A 19,373-nucleotide genomic window follows, 5' to 3' on the forward strand; every position below is an offset into this window, starting at 1 on the left:
TGCCTTGCCTGCCGTCCCCTGTCCAGAGGACATAGTGCAGCCGTGACCGGAAGATGGAGTGGACTTAGGTAAAGAAGAGCCTTCCATTTCAGTGAGCAGTTTCAGATAAGCTGAAGTGATGCTCAGGCAGGCAAGAAGCTGGCGGAGGCGAAATTGGAACAAACACAGAGGCTGTTCCCCTGACCACCCGACCAAAAAATAATTTTTATTTTTCTCTCTGGGCAACAGTCACGGCCCTTGAGGTAGGAGCCGAAGGCACGGTTGGAACCACTCCTTGTGTTCCGCCCCGGAGGCCTTAGGTGGCCAGGCAAGGAGCACCAGTGAAATCAAGGCAAGCAGCTCAAAAACAACCAATTTAGGGGCTGGCCAAAGTCAAAAAAAGGCCTGACCAAGTCAGAATTGCTTGAAAGGGTGATTGAGTTGTTAAAGATCTTTGATAAAGTAAATGCCCCCCCCAGATGAGGCCTGGGACAGGGTAACTGATATAATGCTTCGTGAGGCCTAAAGAAGCTGCCACGTGGCTACAAAATGGCGGCCGCCAGTAACTAATTTGTTAAATATCAGAACCGGATGGAATTTAGTGGAAAACAAGGATTCTGCAGTCTGTACTACTTGTTCTAGTCTTGTGCAAGGTTTGCTGTGAAAACCGAGGCTTGAGAAGGAACGAGGCCTGCGGCACCTCGCCCCAAAACGGAGTTTCAAAATGGCGGCCGCAACGCGTTTCTCCTCGTCAAGAGGCTCCGCAGCCTCAAAACTAAGTATTTCACGCTGAAACGGAGTGCCAACCAGCGTTTGGGGCTGTTTGTGTCCCCCCCGAGGCTTCCCCTCGATCACAAGACTAAAAAACGATCCGGACTTCGTTGCCCTTTTTCGGCAACCAAAATGGCGCCCGCGATCGTTCCAGGTAGTCCTGAGCGATCCGGATGGGTTAGCCTCACAGGGGAGCACTCCGAGAAGCAGGGAGAGAAAGAACGGCCGTTCTTTCTAAATCCCCTGAAAATAGTTACTCTCTACCCTCCCCAGAGCCCTGGGGAAGAAAAAGAAAAAGGGGAGTCCCTTCTGGGAATTCCTTCCCCCCCCACTCCCTCACCGTCCCAGGGGCAGGAATGGGGAAAAAAGCCCTGATCCCAGTGAAAATAATTTAATAAGGGGAATTCAAATTAGCTAGGAATAGATTGGGAAAGGGAGAATTCACAATAGGTTCTAACCTGCAATTAACTGAGAGCCAACCTAGACACGTCGTCAAGAGCTGAGACCAAGTTAAAGACTGGGTCAGCAAGAGGGGGCGTGTCAAGTTTGACTACTTGGTCTCAAGAGCAGNGTACTGGAGAAAGGTTGGAGATCTCTGATCTAGGATACTCTAATGCATTCTTTATGAAGTCTTTAATTATGATTCAAAAAATTCCAAATATTCTAACCTGTGGCTGGCGTTATACCATTTGCCAGCCTGATATTAAGCCTTAATATTTTGGGCAGCTTTACGCAAAGGCCCTATCCATCAATATTAGCCTGCCCTGGTATAGAGACAGAAATAGATATTATATTTGGTAACCATAAAATTGGTGATACTAATAGAGGTAGAATATCTCTCTATAGGGAAATGGGGAAAAGGGGGCAAATATCTGAATAGCATTCTGAAACCAACTGGACTCATTGAACAGATACTGGTCAATAACTTCACATAGTCCTCCTAGAGACTATTTGTATCTGGTTTCTAGGCAGTTGTCAAGGTAAAAACCACATTACAATAATCTAATATGATGTAAGCATAGCATGAGTGACAAAACCTTAGATGAACACTTATCAACAGCAGAAATAGCTAAGGCATCACCAATAAGAATTGTTTATGAATATAAGCATGAGGTAGTTACAGCCATAGAGGATCAAGCATTCTACTTTTGTTCCAAACAGACTGCCAAGCCTTAAGTTCTACAGGAGTATCAAAATCATTGAAATCAAATTTTAAAAGTATTATAGGCTGCCTTGAATAGAATTAATATTTAGGCTTTTTCTTAAAGAGACTCGTTCCTAAACTTATCATAAAAATGTATATAACTGGAAGAGAAAAACTCTTTCTGAGTATTTATTTTGTGCACCTTGGTGAAAGCCATAAGGCACAGAAACCTTTTCAATTGTTGTCTCCAAAGTGAAACTTGGCTTATTGAGGGAGCATTATAGGCTTTTAAGTATGGAGTAAAAGTTTCTGTCATAAAATATAGCAGCATTTAGCTGACCTTGGCAGATACAAAATAGGTCAAGCAGAATTAATACTTGGAAGTAAGTATCTGAGCTATAGACAATACTGGGAAGACAATGGCAAACCACTTCCATATTTCTCCCAAGAAATGTTGAAAAATATTGACATTGAGAATGATTAAAGATAAACTTTAGCTTCACCTGTCTTCTTTAAAGGACTTTATTTGGATTGTTGACTTAAAATCACAGGGTGAGTTAAATTTTGTTTTAATTTCACACATAGTTGTTAGTAGCTCATTTTGGTATGACTATGAGCTTGAACTGTAATGCTTCAATGTAAATAACTATATATTTTGTAAATTGACCTAGGATTTTTTCGGGGGTGATGGTTATAGAAAAGACATGCATTCATAAATATCTGGAAAAATTGACACTAATATACCAAAGTTGTAACTTACTAGCACAAGTAACTTAACAAAAAAACCCCTCTATATTTACAGTTCCTGCATACATTTACTTAAAAATATGAATCTGCGACTTGGGCTATTCAAGTATGTGCACCGAAAATCAATCTCACTTCAAAAATTGCTACATTACATATTCAAGCATCTTTCAGAAATAACCATGGTATCTTGAGATGCTGGTCCTTTACGACTAAGATGCAAAGATCAAGACACATTTTACTCATCTGCACTAAATGCCTAGTTGCCTCTAGGCTTATTTCAAAAGTGCTTGTTTTGTCTTTAAAACACTAAGTGGTCTAGGTCCTGCATATTCTAGGGACACTAATTTCTTATATTTTTCTCACATTCATTTGGTAGACCTACTTTATGCTCTATATTTTATATGAAATTTGTAAGGAACAAATAAAAGAAAACTATCTGCTTTGTGAAAATAAAGGAGAAATGCATTGTCAGGTAGTTCCAAAATCTTACTGGAATTCGTTTACATTTCAGAAAATCACATCCTTCTTGTAGAACATTTTGAATATATCACTTTCATAGATTCAGCACTTTTTAACCCTTGCTGCAACCACGAATCCTAAGAAGCATGTACGCACATGAATGTGTATCAATCAGATTATCTCTGAAAAAAGAGGCTTTAACTGACAAAAATTCTAATTAAAACTCACACTTCTTGACAATTTATTTTTCACATCTACCAGCAATTCTTGACTTATGACTGGAATTTCTGTTGTAACTCATTGCGGCTGTATATGTCAGATCCAATTGTATGACAATTTCTATGGTGATTTTAAGCAAATCTCATAGACTTTAAGCAAATCACACAGTGTTTAAGCAAATCTAGCAATTCTTTTTTGCCAGGAATCAACAAAAAAGATAGCAAACTATAATCATGTGAGCACAGGAAGCTGCAATCTCTAGTAAACACAAGACGGTTGTCAAGTGCTAAAATTCTGATCATGCAACCACAGCATTGATGCAATGGTTCAAAGTCCAAGTAAATGTCATAAGTCAGTTTTTCCAAGGCTGTTGTAACTTTGAACCATCATTAAACAGTCATATGTCAAGGACCATCTGAATTATGTCATTTCCAAGAATTAGGAGCACTTAATCTATGGAATGATATTTCACAGAATACGTATCTTCTAATTTTATAACTGGCTAAAATGTCTCTTATTAAATATTTATTTGAACATTATTGATTTTGCTGGCTTTAGTTTTATTCATTTTAAGATTATTTGTATTCTCTTGCATATTATTTTACAAAGATTTGAGTAATGCTGAGGCATCCTATAAGATTGCAAATAAAAGCAGTATAGGGTTTTTTCCTCTAGAAAAAGAAAAAAAGCTATTAAATGGAAAAGGAGGTTTTTCCATCTGTTACCTGTAAAAGCATTTGGAAAATTGGCTCCTGGTCATTCACACCATCATACTAGTACAAGACAGTGTTCAAACTCAAATCAGAAGATTAGAACAGTTAATCTTAAAGCTGATTATAAACATTTTTTTACCCTTAGTCATCATACTGGAGGGAAAAACTCTTTTTTAAAAACCAAATCACAGTTCTAAGACATTTTAAGAAACAAAAATTACATCCAACATCAGGATCAAATGAGCAGCACTTAAGTTATTTTCTTTACAAGTTTTGCAAACTGTATTGTATCCAAATATCACCTTGTCACTCATGCGCCTTGTCACTCACTTTTCCCTCCCCCTCTCTCCTCCTTTTTTCCTGTATTCCTGCCTCAGCCCCTCATCCTACCCTGTTGGAAATGGATCCGCGTTCTCGGTCCGTGCTGTCTGGTACCCCCCCTTTCTTCTCTCTCTTCCCATGCCCGGCAAGCGTGTAGCCACGATCCTCGATCGTCGGTGTCGCCACCTCCTCTCCGTTACCGCCATTGATTATCCGGGGGCATGTGCAATGTTATCTTCATTTTAGATGTCAAAAGGGTCTCTCTCTCTCTGTCTCTCTCTCCCTCCCTCTCTTTCTGCCCTTGGTCTGCCAGTCCTCTTCCCCCACTCTCTTTCTTTCTCTCTCTCTCTTTCCTCTCTCTCTCTCTCTTTCTCTCTCCCCCCCCTCCCTCTCTCCGATCTTCTGCTCACCTGGCAAGCTGGCTTCAAGCTGTTCTCCAACAAGCTCAGGGGTAGGCAACCTCGGCTCTTTTATGACTCATGGACTTCAACTCCCAGAATTCCTGAGTCAGCATAGCTGGGCTAGCTAGCTCTCTCCTGCCCTTCCTGCTTCCTGCAGAGATGCAGCAAAGGGAGGAGCCCCACCCAAAAAGCTTTTCAGCCACACACACACACACACAGAGAGAGAGAGAGAGAGAGAGAGAGAGAGAGAGAGAGAGAGAGAGAGAGAGAGAGAGAGAAGCAGAGAAGTGCAAGTGCCTCTCTCTGTCTCTGTCTCTCTCTGCAAATGGCAGAGGAGGCTGGGAGCCACAGGGGAAGGCTCAAAGAGCCGCATGCGGCTCCGGAGCCGCAGGTTGCCGACCTGTGTCCTACACCAACATACTTTTGAACTTTATAATCAGTGCAGACAAAAATTTAAACTCCACTTGGAGATAATAGCTCTCATGTGTTTTCCATATTACCACACTGTAATTCCTTACAGCTTCCCATTATTCCATTAACATTTCTTCAATGTCTCTCAATGGCAAAACGTTAAGACAGGTAGTTCTTGGCTTCTGTACAGTCATTTAACGAATGTTCAAAGTTACCATGGCCTTGAAAAAGCTGCTTACAGTATTCTTCTGGCCACTGTAAAATGTCACACACACACACACATACACACATACACACATACTTTTTGGGTGCTTGGTAACCAGCTCACATTTAAGACCAATTGGCAAGTGCCCCACAATCATGTGATTGCCATTTGCAATCTTCTCTGCCAGATTCTTCACAAAGCCAATAGGGAAGCTGGCAAGGAAGGTTGCAAGTGAAAGGGAGCTGAAATCTTTCAGTGGACTGCAGGAATGAACTGAAATCTTCAGGATTTCAGCTCTGTTCCTGCAGTCCACTGAACGATTTCCACTCCATTCATGGAAGAGAGAGAAACCCTTTGGTAGGCTGCTGGAGATGTTCCTGCAGCTCCACAAAGGATTGTCCTGCAACCCACCAAAGGATTACCCATCTGTACACAGAGGGGAACAGAAATCTTTTGGTGGGCTGCAGGAGCATTTTGGGCTATCTGCCAGGAGGATTTCTGCTCTGTGCAGGGTTGAAACTCTTTGGTAGGCAGCTATTTTGCTCTGTCTGCTTAATAAGTGCTGGGGTTGCATTTATTGAGTAAAGCAGTCATGTGAGCGTCTTGCTTATTGACTGCTTCATCAACAAATAATCCAAATAGTGGTCGTAAGTAAAGGACTACCTGTATACCAACTTAATATATCTGTATTATTCATTTCAAAACCTTAAGTTATGATATTTCTGGTGGTTGAGTTTTATAACATTAGTTTTTATTCATACCAAATTACTGAAGTTGTTAGGCAAAAATTTGGAGCACCCTCCTCTAATTTTATTAACTTCTACACCCATTGGAATTACAATTCACATGGGTTATAATTCTGGAAGTTACAGATTCAGCAAATATAGAGGGTGTTAGCCAGGGGATAGCTAATTCACACAACATATTAATTGGAAAGAATAACAATCCATACCTTGTGCTGTTCAATTGCATCTATCCATTGCTGCCTATGATCTGGATCCTGAGCACGTAGATACCAAACACTATCATTTACACTAATATCAAATCTGCATTCGTCAAATTCATGAGGCTGTTGGACAAAAAAAAAAAGATAATTAGGAGCACTAGAATTAGTGGATGAATCATTAATCTTTTAAATAAAAAAATCATTTTATTTATCAACATATTAATTAGTCCCCATCATGATTTAACCCAGGCCTACCAAAATCTGTACAGGGGGATACGACCATTGACAAATTAAAAATAACTGGCCTTCCCATCAATTGTTTGGTAGATATAGTTCTGGGGCAGTGTTAGAGCTGGCAGTGCTGATGAGCTTAGATGCACTGGAGACACTCAGCAGCATATCTTTTGGAGTAATGGTAGCATTATTTGGCAGCAGCAGAATTATTGAATTTTTAAAAAATACCGAGAAGCCACAAGCAACCTGTAGGCTTATGCTATATAGACTTGATCTAACCAAAAAGATTGAGAAAAATGACTTTTTAAAATTAGGAAAGAAAAACGAATGATGTAAACAGAACAAAGATCTATAAAATAATTTGCACACAAGAACTTACAGGTTGAACTATGAAGCATGCTTTTTAAATTGAAACATCAAGTTACACATAGTTTAAAACAACACTTCCAAGACAGAAATTACAAATATAACCTTACTAGTTTCAAACATTCCCAATAAGTATTCCCACAAAGGCGAGATGGTCTCTGTGCATACTATATACAGAAAACCGGATGCCATAGTTTCTTCCTCTTCTGAAGACGGGGGGGGGGGGGAGGAAGCGAACAGGGGTTTTTTGGAAGTCTTATACATAAAGGTATTATATATATATTGTAACACCTGTATCTATCTTCTCTGAGAGCTTAAGGTGGATTACAGTGGATACAGAAAGTCTATACATCCCTATCAAAATGCTAGGTTTTTGAGATAAAAAAAAAAATCAGACCAAAATAAATCACTTCAGAATTTTTTCTACCTTTAATATAAGATATAAACTGTACAATGCAATTGAAAAATAAACTAAAATCTTTCAGGGGAAAAAATAAAAATAACAAGCTCATAATAACATGGTTACATAAGTGTGCATAGCCTCTTATAAGTAAAGACATGGAAATACAGGTAATCCCCGAGTTACGAGCATTCACTTAATGCTTGTTCAAAGTTACACGATCAGCGTCCCCTAGTGTTTATGAGCAAGTCCCAAAATTACGAATATTGCAGCACCACGGCAGTCGTTCGCCCTTACGAATGACTGCAGAGGCTCTGCAACATTCGCCCTATTCCCGTACCGACCACTCCCCACAACTGCTTCTCTCTCCCTTCCTGCCATGGGATTTTCTATGTTTTGAATAGCCCCATAGGTGCGCAAACACTTTTTTTCCGAAGGGAGACCTGAGAGAGATTGGAAGGTCCGTGTGACTGCTAATGGGGGGCTTCAGAAACGTAAAGGAACGCTCCGTTTCTGAAGCCCCCCATTGGCAATCACACAGACTTTCCAATCTCTCTCAGGTCTTCTTTGGATAAAAAGTGTTTGAGTGGCAGCCGGCTTGAGTTTCTCTGCTCCGTCAGAGTGGAAAGAAGTGGAGGCGCAGAGAGGGATTGCTCTCAATAAAGCCGGCACATGCGAGTGAGCAATGCACCCGGGTCTTCTTGAGAGCAATTCTGCTCTGCGCCGTTTTCTTCTTTTCGGACAGAAGAGAGAAACTTAAACAGCTGCTGCCGCTTGGGTGGGGAGGACGAGGAGGAGAAGAGTGGTCAGGATTTGTGCCACCAGCCAGTCAGGCAAGGAGTAGGTTGGGCGGGATGGGTGGCTGGCTGGGGAGGGGAGATCGTGGCCACTCAGGTGCCTGTTGCCACTGCCACCATCAGCAGCTTGAACGCAGGTGCAAGGAGACTCGCCCTGTGATGCCTCCCCATTCAGTTGAAGGCTTCATTCCTGCCCTCAAACTAAGGCCGGCGCACGCAAGCTAGCAGCGCACCCAGGCCACAGACGGCATTGGTTCCTGCACCCAACCGACTACAATTCCATGCTCTGCCCCATAGGCATGCAAATGAAGTAAACACTCCCCCCCCAGAATGGACGTTTCTGGGGGCCATGATCTCTTTTGCAGAGAATTTGTATTTGAAGTCACTCGATATTACGGCACCCCAGAGCTTCCATTGTCGGCGCGAAAAGCATTTCCAAGCCGACTCTCCTCTCCCTCAAAGGGAAAGAAACTGCAGCAGAGAGGATTTTTGCAAGGTAAGTGAAGCAGCAGGAAGGGAGATGGAAGCATGAGGCATCTTAGTGGGTCGGGGAGGCCTTGGGGCCTTGTTCCATCACTAGGCCCTCCATGGCCTTCCTTACCCTGAGATTCCTCATGTGCACTTAACGAGCTGCATGCATCTTAACGAGCAGGGAGTGGTCTTGTTGGAGGTATGAGATTCACTCTCATGAATTTTCGAGTTACGAATGGAATGGGCAGGCTCCATTCCATTCGTAACTCAAGGACTACCTATCACATTCAAATTGATGTTAAATAGTAGTCAGTACTCACTTGCCATCATTACAATGACTCTGATCAAGCCCCTATAAAATTCAACTGTTCTAGTAGGATTTGTTTGACAAATTCCAAAAAGTATGTTTGGTGCAAAAACAACATTGCACATCATCAAAAGTATACTATACCCACAGAAAAAGTGTGGTGGCGGCAGCATTATGCTTTGGGGCTGCTTTTCTTCAACAGGAACTGGGGCATTAGCCAAGATGGAGGTATTATGAACAGTTTCAAATATCAGTAAATTTTGGCACAAAACCTTCAGGTCTCTGTTAAAATATTGAAGATGAAGAGGAATTTCAACATCACAATGACCCAAAGCAAATCAACAAAAGAATGGGTTCATGAATAGAAGATCAAAGTTTTGGAATGGCTTCAAAAGGCACTTCAACAAAGCATTAGTTTAAGAGTGTAAACACTTATGCAATCATGTTATTGTAAGTTTTTTATTTTTTCCCCTTTGTTTTTCAATTGAATCATACAGCTTACATGTTATATTAAAGGTAGAAATTTTTTTGAAGTGATTTATCTGATTTTTTTTACTTCTTAAAACTTTTAACAAGGGTACCGTATATAGACTTTTTATATCTTCTGTATATATACCATTCTGATAGCACATTTAAATATCCTTCCTGTAAATGCTGAGCACCAGTTTCAATTCCTAGTATAGGGTTTGAACTCCATACAATAACAACTGAAGAGTCCCAATGAGGGGGCAAAACTGGAACCGTACAGAAATAGCTAAAAGCCAGAAATTTACACTAGGTTCTTGATTTGTAGATCTATATTGTGCTGAAATCAAAATATTCATTATTTCTCTAAATGTGCCCTGCTTACTGATTTTGTTGTCTTGAGCCATCTCTATGCACTTGCTTATAGCTGCCACCCCACCCCCCAGTTTTCCTGTCACATCCGAGGTAAATCTTCCTGAATCTTGGAAATTTTAAGACAAATTTAATAATAATAATAATAATAATAATAATAATAATAACAACAACAACAATACTAATAAAGTTGGAAGGGACCTTGGAGGTCATCTAGTCCAACCCCCTACTCAGGCAGGAAACCCTACACCATTTCAAATAATTGGCTGTCCAGTCTCTTCTTAAAAACTTCCAGTGTTGGAGCATTCACTGCTTCCGGAGGCAGGTTGTTCCACTGCTTTTCTCCTTGATTAGTTTCCATCTGTTGCTTCTTGTCCTGCCTTCAGGCTATTTGGAGAATAGCTTGACTCCCTCTTCTTTGTGGCAGCCCCTGAGTTATTGGAACACTGCTATCATGGCCCCCCTTGTCTTTCTCTTCATTAAACTACACATACCCAATTCCAGCAACCGTTCCTTATATGTTTTAGCCTCCAATCCTCTAATCATCTTTGTTGCTCTTCTCTGTACACTTTCTAGAGTCTCAACATCTTTTTTACAGCGTGGTGACCAAAACTGGATGCAGTATTCCAGGTGTGGCCTTACCAAGGCATTGTAAAGTGGTATTAATACTTCATGTGATCTTGATTCTATCCCTCTGTTAATGCAGCCTAACACTGTGTTGGCTTTTTTGGCAGCTGCAGTACACTGCTCGCTCATATCTAAGTGATTGTCCACTAGGACTCCGAGATCCGTCTCACAGTTGCTACTATTGAGCAAGGTACCACCTATACTATACCTGTACATTTGGTTTTTCTTGCCTAAATGTAGAACTTTACTTTTTTCACCACTGAATTTCATTTTGTTAGATAGCGCCCAGTGTTCAAGATCCTCCTGTATCTTAAGCCTGTCTTCTGGAGTGTTGGCTATTCCTGCCAGCTTGGTGTCGTCTGCAAATTTGATGAGTTCCCCATCTATCTCCTCGTCCAAATCGTTGATGAAGATGTTGAAGACCACTGGGCCCAGAACAGAGCCCTGGGTCACCCCACTACACACTTCCCTCCATGTAGATGCAGTTCCATTGAGAACCACACACTGAATACGACCGGTCAGCCAGCTATGAATCCATCTGGTGGTAAAGCTGTCTGACCCACATTTTTCTATCTTATCAAGTAGTAGGTTGTGATCTACTTTATCAAATGCCTTACTGAAGTCCAAGTAAATTATATCCACAGCATTCCTCTGATTCACTAATTTTGTTGCTTGGTCAAAGAATGCAATAAGATTTGTCTGGCATGATATGTTTTTGACAAACCCATGTCGGCTTTTAGTAATGATTTTGTTTGCCTGTAGGTGTTCGCTGATTTGTTGTTTGATTATCTTTTCCAGAATCTTCCCAGGTATTGAGGTCAGGCTAATAGGTCTTTAGTTTCCTAGATTTATTTTTTTCCCTTTTTTGAAGATGGGAACTACATCAGCTCTTTTCCAATCCTCTGGTAATTCCCCAGTGCTCCAGGATCTTTGAAAAATATAGTTCAGTGGTTCTGAGATCACATCTGCCAGTTCCTTGAGAACCTTGGGGTGTAATCTATCTGGTCCTGGTGATTTGAATTCGTCTAGGTTGGACAGGTGCTCACTTACCATTTTCTTGCTTACCTTAACTTGTGTTTCTAATCTGTTTTTTATGGTACTGTTTTTGATAGGTTGGACTGTTTTTTCCCTTTGTGTACAGTAGTGGCCAAAATTGTGGAAACCTTTTGGGAAAAGTGTACAGTAGAAATGCCACCTTTGGTTAAGTTTCCACCAATTTTTCTTCTAATTTCTTTATAACTGTAGCCTTGTTCACTTAATAATACTATTTTACATCACTTTCTGGGAAACCAGTCAACTCTTTGTACCATTACTTTAATTTTATTACGTTTTACAAGCTCACTAAATGAAAGAAGAAAAAAACCAACCAACTTGATAGCGATCACATAACACACTGACAAATGTCCTCCTCTCAGCTTCAATACACGACATCAATAACTGAATCCTACTGTGATCTGATTGGCTCATTGCCAAAACAAGATGACACCTGATTGGCTCTCTAAACACTCATGCTCATTGGCTACAATCAGATGAAGGAAAGCTACCTGACATCAACCTAAGCAAGTTGTGCTTCCTTTTTCTGGTTATTTGGCTATGTTTCATAGAATACAGTACAGATAATTGAACAAACTATGTTGCATTACATTCTTGATTAAATTATCTTTCCATTGATATATAATTTTATGGTACTACTTTAAAAGAAAGTGGTGTTGTTAGACATCAAACCTCAGAAATACACTTTTCCCCAAAGGTTTCCACAATTTTGGCCACTACTGTAAAGACAGATGCAAAAAACGAGTTAAATAGTTCTGCTTTCTCCTTGTTGCTTGTCACCTTCATGCCACTTTCACTCACTAATGGACCAATCATTTCCTTCACTTTTTTCTTGTTTTTTACATGTTGAAAGAAGCCTTTTTTGTTATTTTTGACTTTGGTCGCAAGCCTTAGTTCATTTTGAGCTTTAGCTTTTCTCACTTCATCTTTGTAGGCTTGGACTATTTGCTGATATTCTGCTTTAGTTATGTGCCCCTTTTTCCACTTTTTATACTTGTCCTTTTTATCTTTCAATTTATCAGAGAATTATTTATGCAGCCATGCTAGTTTCTTTTGAGAGCTGTTATTTTTCTTCTTTGTTGGTATTGTGCTAGAGTAGGCTTTTATTATCTCACTTTTCAAAATTTCCCAAGCTTCTTGAGTTATTTTCCCCTTGAGGATTCTCATCCATGGAATCCTTCCCAAGCTCTCTCTAAGTTTATTGAAATTAGCTCTCTTAAAGTCCAAGACTCTAGTTTGACTGTATTCTATTGCTTGTGCTTCCATAATGTTGAATTCCAATATTGCATGATCACTTCCCCCCAATGTTCCTGTGGCTTCAACACCTTCTATCATTTCATCTCTGCTAGTGAGGATTAGATCCAATATGGCTAATCCCCTAGTTCCCTTCTCTAATTTTTGGGAGACAAAGTTGTCTCTTAGGTTTGTCAGGAATCTGTTTGATCTTCCACTTGGTGCACAGTTTGTCTCCCAGTTGATGTCTGGGTAATTAAAGTCCCCCATTACTACTGTGGTGTGCTTCCTACATACCTTAGTTAGCTGACTAGCAAAAAGTTCATCTATTTCCCCTGTTTGGTTGGGTGACCTATAGTATACACCTATGGCAATGTCATTTCCTCCGCTTTTATATTGACCCAAATGCATTCAAGACAGTTTTCATCATTGTTGTGCTCTATTTCTGTAGAGATGTAGGTATTTCTTATATATAGAGCAACTCCACCTCCTCTTTTATTTGGTCTGTTTCTTTTAAATAATTTAAATCCCTCTAGCTGTGTGTTCCATTTGTGGGTTTCATCCCACCATGTTTCCGTAATGACAACAATATCATATCTGTCCTCATTTACCTGAATTTCTAGTTCACCCTGTTTACTGTGCATTGGTGTATAGACATTTGAGTCCTTTATGACTGACCCTGTGTTTACTTTCTACATAACCTGTGTGGTGCCTGAGTTCCCCTATTTTCTTACTACCTGTTTGGTTAGTGCATTTTGTGTGGCACTCGCTATTAAATCTTGATTTTGCTCGACAGCAAGGTTGATATTCTTGTCCACACACACATCTATGTTACATGCACTGCTAACCCTATAATTTTTTGATTGCCGGGGACAGGGATGTTCTGTATCAATTAACTCACTGTCCTTGTTGTTTAGTTTAAATATTCCTCCAGAAAATCTCTGAGTTTCTTACTCTCATTTATTAAAATGAAGTTTCTTTGAATGATTTAAAACACTTCTTCCCAGATTTTGCTCCACCTGGGCTAGGCTGCCATTTATGAGATAAGCTGTCAACTGATTTACCTGTTAACTCTTAACTATATATAGCTGATTGCTCCACTGTCTACTTAGGTTATGTAGGCTGTCAACCACTTTCTCCACTTTCTCAAGTTAAAATTGTTATACAAAAGATAGCTTTAATGTGCGGAACACTTTATTGAGATAGCTGTACATTTAGGAAATACTATTAATTAACAAATTATAATCTATTAATGATTTTAGAATTCTAGATGCTTTGAATATGCTTTTTCTTTCAAAAGCATGGAAGCAATCTCTATAGCTAACATTTACAGAATGTATACATCTTACAAACAAACTAAATCTTTGCCTTTTCAGTAAAGAGATGTACAATTTAATATTCAAGGTAATTATACAAAGATTTTAAAACTTCCCTTTATAATTCTTTCCTTTATCCTTCCCTCTCAGTTCAGTAAAATAGCCAGAAAACAAAATTATAAGAACTGTATCATGTCTCTAAGGAGTCGATTTTACACACATTATGATGTAATTTCACAAGAACTTTGAGTTGTTTCTCAGTTACAAGAATGGCTGCCTATTCCAACATAATGCACAGCAATGACCACTTTTTAAAATGTAACTGCAAAATTACAAATTACCATGATCATACACCATGCTAATCTTTTGTTTGCTTTAACAATGGTTTGTTGAATGAGCCAAAAAAAACTTGGTGAGACCTGCAAACAAGCAATCATAGTTTGTATGGACAAGTTTTGTTTTGATCTGTTTCTTTTTTGTAGCTGCTATTTCCTTATATTTCTGTGGATTAGTTAGATATGCAGGCAGGATACACAAACAAAGCAAGAAATCACAAACAAAAGCCAGGTTTCTATTTACACATCATACTGAAAACTTCTTTAGGATTTAACAAACAGGACCGGATTTAAGTTAAGGCTGAGTAAATACTTGTCTAGGGTGCCAAAGCTTAGAGAGTGCCAATGCCAACCCTCCTTCTGAATCATTCCAAAAATGCAAATGTTCACATTGTCAGGTGGTGGCTTACTAGTCAATGTAGCCTAGGGATGCCCTATACAGCATTGACAACACCTCATTGGTAATCACAATTAATGGCCAAAATGGAGAAGACCAGGCATTTCCAAGACACCTAATTTTTCAAGGAGATTGCAACTTTGTTTAAAAACAGATTTATTCTCTATTCCTAGGTCCATCAATTTATTGACAAATAATACTTTCATCTTGCCTAGAAAAATCTTTATTTCTTATGTCCACCTGACTAATGATACAATGCACCAGTTCAGAACTTAGTCTCATTAGCTGAAGAAGAAAGCTAGAAAAGAACTGTACAGCATCAGTATATTGATAGCTACAAAATTTCAGTGTTCCACAATATCTCTTCTTGTTTCCTATTTAATTTAAATTTTGCCTTGTAATATTCTCTAAGCTTTTAAATCATTGTTTATCAAAGTTCCTAGCACTTTTTAAAATATTTTTTTTATTTTATTTCGAAAATCAGGGTAAAATTCAAACTCCAAAAAAGGGAAAAAGAAATTTTACAAAAACAAAACAAAGATAGACAAAACATTAGAAAAGAAAAAATGTGCATTAAAAAAGACAAAAGGTAAAAACATATATGATCATATTATTCCCCCTAGTTGAACATTGATAAATATATTGGAACACTATTAGTCCTCCCCCCATGAGGCAGGCCCAACTTTTATAAACTTCTTCCTCTATTTGCAACCAATTTGACCTGTCATGTATCTACTATATATAAAGGTAAAGTAATTAATAGGTGAAGCAACAGCAAAGTTAAATTTCAAAGCCCTCTATTAACAATCTATTATTATATTTAATCTATGATTGTCTACAATGGCTTCTTAACTACCATAAATCACCACAATCATTATGTATGATCCGTCTGGGATCAAATAACCTCATTTGATTCTTAATAATAAAATTTGTTGAAAACTTTCCAACAATTATGTTTTATTCTCCAAAATCATAAACCTTCCTTGTTGATTCATTTTCCCCGAAAAATCCAGCCCAAATTTTCCAGATAGAACAAGTCCATTCCCCAATCACAATCAATCTTCATCACTAATTGATTCTGTTACCGCCAAATCAGTAGAATCCATATCCAACTTTCTCCAACAAACCTGCAGTTTCCATACTATGTTTCTTCTCCTTTAAATCTTTAAAAGAGCAATTTAGATTCCAGTCCATTCAGTTCTGTGTTTGGTTTGGCTATACTTGCTTGTGTCTGGATATCCTCTTTAGGTTAATTTAAAACCTTTGTTATTTCATCAAACTTTTTACCAAAGTTTTCAATTTGAACTTGTAGGTTAAAAAGCATTCTTTTTTTCAAAGGCTTCCCAGAGGGCTTTATCTGTAACTTGGTACATTGCTTGCATTTTTAATATAGCCCTCTAACTGGGCATCCGTAATCAGACATAAACAACTCCCTTGTAACAAAGTAGCCACAGAGAATATTGAAATATTTCTCACAATAAAGGATGGAAAAAATTTCCATAAAGCATTAAAAAATTAAGACCAGAGCTTTTTAAAAGTTAAGAAAATGTGAAATCCCTGTAGTCAAAATCCAATGCAAATGAAAATCCAAACAGGTCACTTCCACTACCCAAAAAATCTCCGTTGACTTCCATACGGAGAAAGCAAAAGTAATTCGCAGCAGAGTGAAACAGTAAAAAAACATTAAAGAATTCATATTAAAATCCAGCAAGAGTAAATTAGCCTTCAACCAGTCAATTAATTTTTAAGAGAAATATCAAGATAAAAAGAAAATTCAAATAGTGCAGTTAAAACCCAGGTGCAGTTAAAACCCAGGCGTACTTTAAAAAAAAGAACAGCTGAGAGGAAAGACGGAGACCCAAATCTCCAACCATCCCTACTGGGAATTGCAACCCTCAAAATTCCTCTTCCCAAGAGGGACCACAATCATTCGATGGTCATCTTGGGTTGTTCCTAGCAGCTTCCAATCAGATCTAGAGGGCAAAATCAGCTGTTTGTCAATAGGAGAAACGAATCCCCCTGCTGCTTAGCATGCAATCTTGGGGAAATATGCCCCTAGCGATTTTTTTTGGGGGGGGAAATCCATAAATATACAGAGAGTACTCCTTCATTTCAATATAGAAGTATGTTTTGGAATGGTACTACATAGATAAATGACATTAAAAAAAACCTTTAAAAAAGGAAAATTAACAAAACAGCATAATTGGCATGATGCCTGGTGAGATAAGTGCATGCATCCTTTTTTTTTTTTTTAAGAAAAGGTCTTTTTATTCAGTGCTACTGATTTATTTGCATGTAAATGTATGCAAATTTAAAACTCACTGTTCATTTAAAATGTCTTTAATCAGGTCATAGACCTATTTAAAACTAATAAACTTGCAGTGTATATTTGTTCAAAAAAATTAAACATATAAGTGTAATAAGAATTGAAAAATGCTTACTAGTCAATAAAAGAATCACAAAAATGTACTAAAATTATTTATGTGGCTCAAATTAGAATCAAATCATATACCCTCATTCAGTGGGTAATCTACAATTTTAATGCAAAGAAATTAATGCAAGAAACATTTAGCATTCTGAAATCTGTAAAGCAATGTATGAAGTTACAGCAGGCTATCATAGCAATGCACTTAAGACTTATATACCACTCCACAGTGCTTTAAAGCACTCTCTGAGCTGTTTGCAAATGTCAGCATTTGGCTGTGGGCAAGCCACCAAGGCTCCTGCTTATCATACACAGCTTATATGCTTCTATGTCTGATGAAAGTAGCAATTTGTCCATGGAATAGAAATAAGGGCAAGATATTATGCTATTTTCAAACATTCATAAAAACACAATGTAGTATATTTTTTCTCAAAAAGCTGAGTGCATACAAATAAATCTGCCTAGGTTTTATTTATTTTATTAAATTTATCCAGCTGACTGATATGACTCTGTGTAACAGATATTAAACAACTAAAACAAATAACCATTAAAACAATTAGCATACAAAAATAAGTAAGCTTGTAAGTTGTCACATTTACTTTCTCACCCTTAAAAGGTAGTCCTTGACTTACAACTAGTGGCTTATCAACTGGACGAAGTTACCTCAAGAAAATTACTTATGACCTGTCCTTCAAGCTATGACTGCCACACCCCTGTGATCATGTGATTCCATTTTGCACACTTGGCAATCTGGTTGCACTTGTGATCAGTTGGCAAGCATCCTGTAATTGTGTGATACCATTTGCAATACTCTTTGCTGAATTCCCTGGAAAGTCAATGCAGAAACTGTCAGGGAAAGTTGCAAGCTAGAAAGCTAGCAAATGTAATGTTTCTGAAGGGTAGAAAGGCTATCATAGAGAGAGGAGGGGAATCGCCATGCTTGGATCTTGGTGATCTGAGCTTCCTTTCTCCAAGTCAGCATGGCGGTTCCCCTTTTGCACATGGAGGGAAGGGAAATGCTTGGGATTCAAGTTTCCTTACCAAGATCTAGCACAGAACTTCTCCATTTGGAGGAGACCAACCTGCCTTTTTTTTTTTTTTGGCAGGCAGCTCTTTTCCCCTTTTGTTTAGTTATGATAACTGGGGGAAAGCCATGATTGTGGTTGTTGAACAAGGCAGTCACATGGGTACGTTACTTAACAACTTATGACCAAAATTCTAGTCCAATTGTGGTTGTAAATCAAGGACTATATGTACTAAGAAGACATGAATGTGTTGCAACAATAGCCAGTCATATTAGACATAACTTAATATAGTGGTCCCCCCAATCCTTTGGGCCGCAGACCAGCAGTGGTCCAAGGCCCACCAGGAACTGGGCCACACAAGCAAGCAAAGCCCCATTTGCGCATATGCAGGATCCAGGCACCAAGCAAAAACATGCCCCCCCCCCCATGCTACAGAAAAACTGCCCTCCAGGGAACCAGTCCCTGGCACCCAAAATGTTGGAGGCCACTGCCTTAATATATAATGCACATGGTTATAACTGTAAAACCTTGAGGGGCAGAATGTTATCATCTTATTCTGATTCTTGGAAATCATATAAGAAGGGTAGAAGACCTGTGCATTGCAATTATTGTGCTATCTTTTTCCTACCAATAATGGAGCAGTTGATACTGCATCTGTATTCTCAAGTTGGTCAGTTAGCAGATCAAGGTGGCAATCATAATGACAGAATAAAAACAGTTTTTATGTTATTATTGCTGTTCCCAAGGCAAGTCAGCACTAGCACGTGAAGTAATCATCTGACCATTAACGCATAAATACTTCCTGATACATTAGCACAACCAAATAGCATCACCAATTCTTCAGTAACTGTTATGCTTCTGTTGCCAAAATGTTAATCAGGCTTCAGATATCTTTATCAAATGTCTCTTAAAACATACCGAAGATTTAAAACAAAAATTAGCCCTATTTAATACAGATTTAAATGCCTTATATGTTTTTTTAATGGATTGCATTTACAATTATAGCTCATTTGTTTCCTTTAAAAGTTTAAACTTATTTAGAACTAATGTTCAAAAGACTAAAATTCTTACAAAGAATATGACTGCTAAAGACAAAAAACAACTTACGCAAATATCAGGTTTTGAAGTGGTTAGTAAAGTTAAGTATCTGGGAATTTTCTTGTCCTCCTCTAACATGAAACTTTATCAGAATAATTATGAAAAATTGTGGAAATCAGTACAAAAAGACTTATCA

At 38.6% G+C, this 19,373-nt stretch overlaps 1 protein-coding gene across 2 annotated transcripts in view; it reads right to left on the reverse strand.

Annotated features, from left to right (window-relative positions):
* The window catches only part of COL4A3BP (collagen type IV alpha 3 binding protein), a 71,047-nt gene that overhangs the window by 40,773 nt on the left and 10,901 nt on the right, over positions 1–19,373 (reverse strand). For both annotated transcript variants that reach the window (XM_015820145.1, XM_015820144.1), the window contains exon 3: positions 6,323–6,439. In XM_015820145.1, the coding sequence (XP_015675631.1) occupies positions 6,323–6,439 (117 nt within the window). The remainder of the gene's footprint in view (positions 1–6,322; positions 6,440–19,373) is intronic.

Source organism: Protobothrops mucrosquamatus, unplaced genomic scaffold, assembly GCF_001527695.2.
Source record: "Protobothrops mucrosquamatus isolate PMUCROS unplaced genomic scaffold, P.Mucros_1.0 scaffold1076, whole genome shotgun sequence".
In the NCBI taxonomy this organism is placed as follows: Eukaryota; Metazoa; Chordata; class Lepidosauria; order Squamata; family Viperidae; genus Protobothrops; species Protobothrops mucrosquamatus.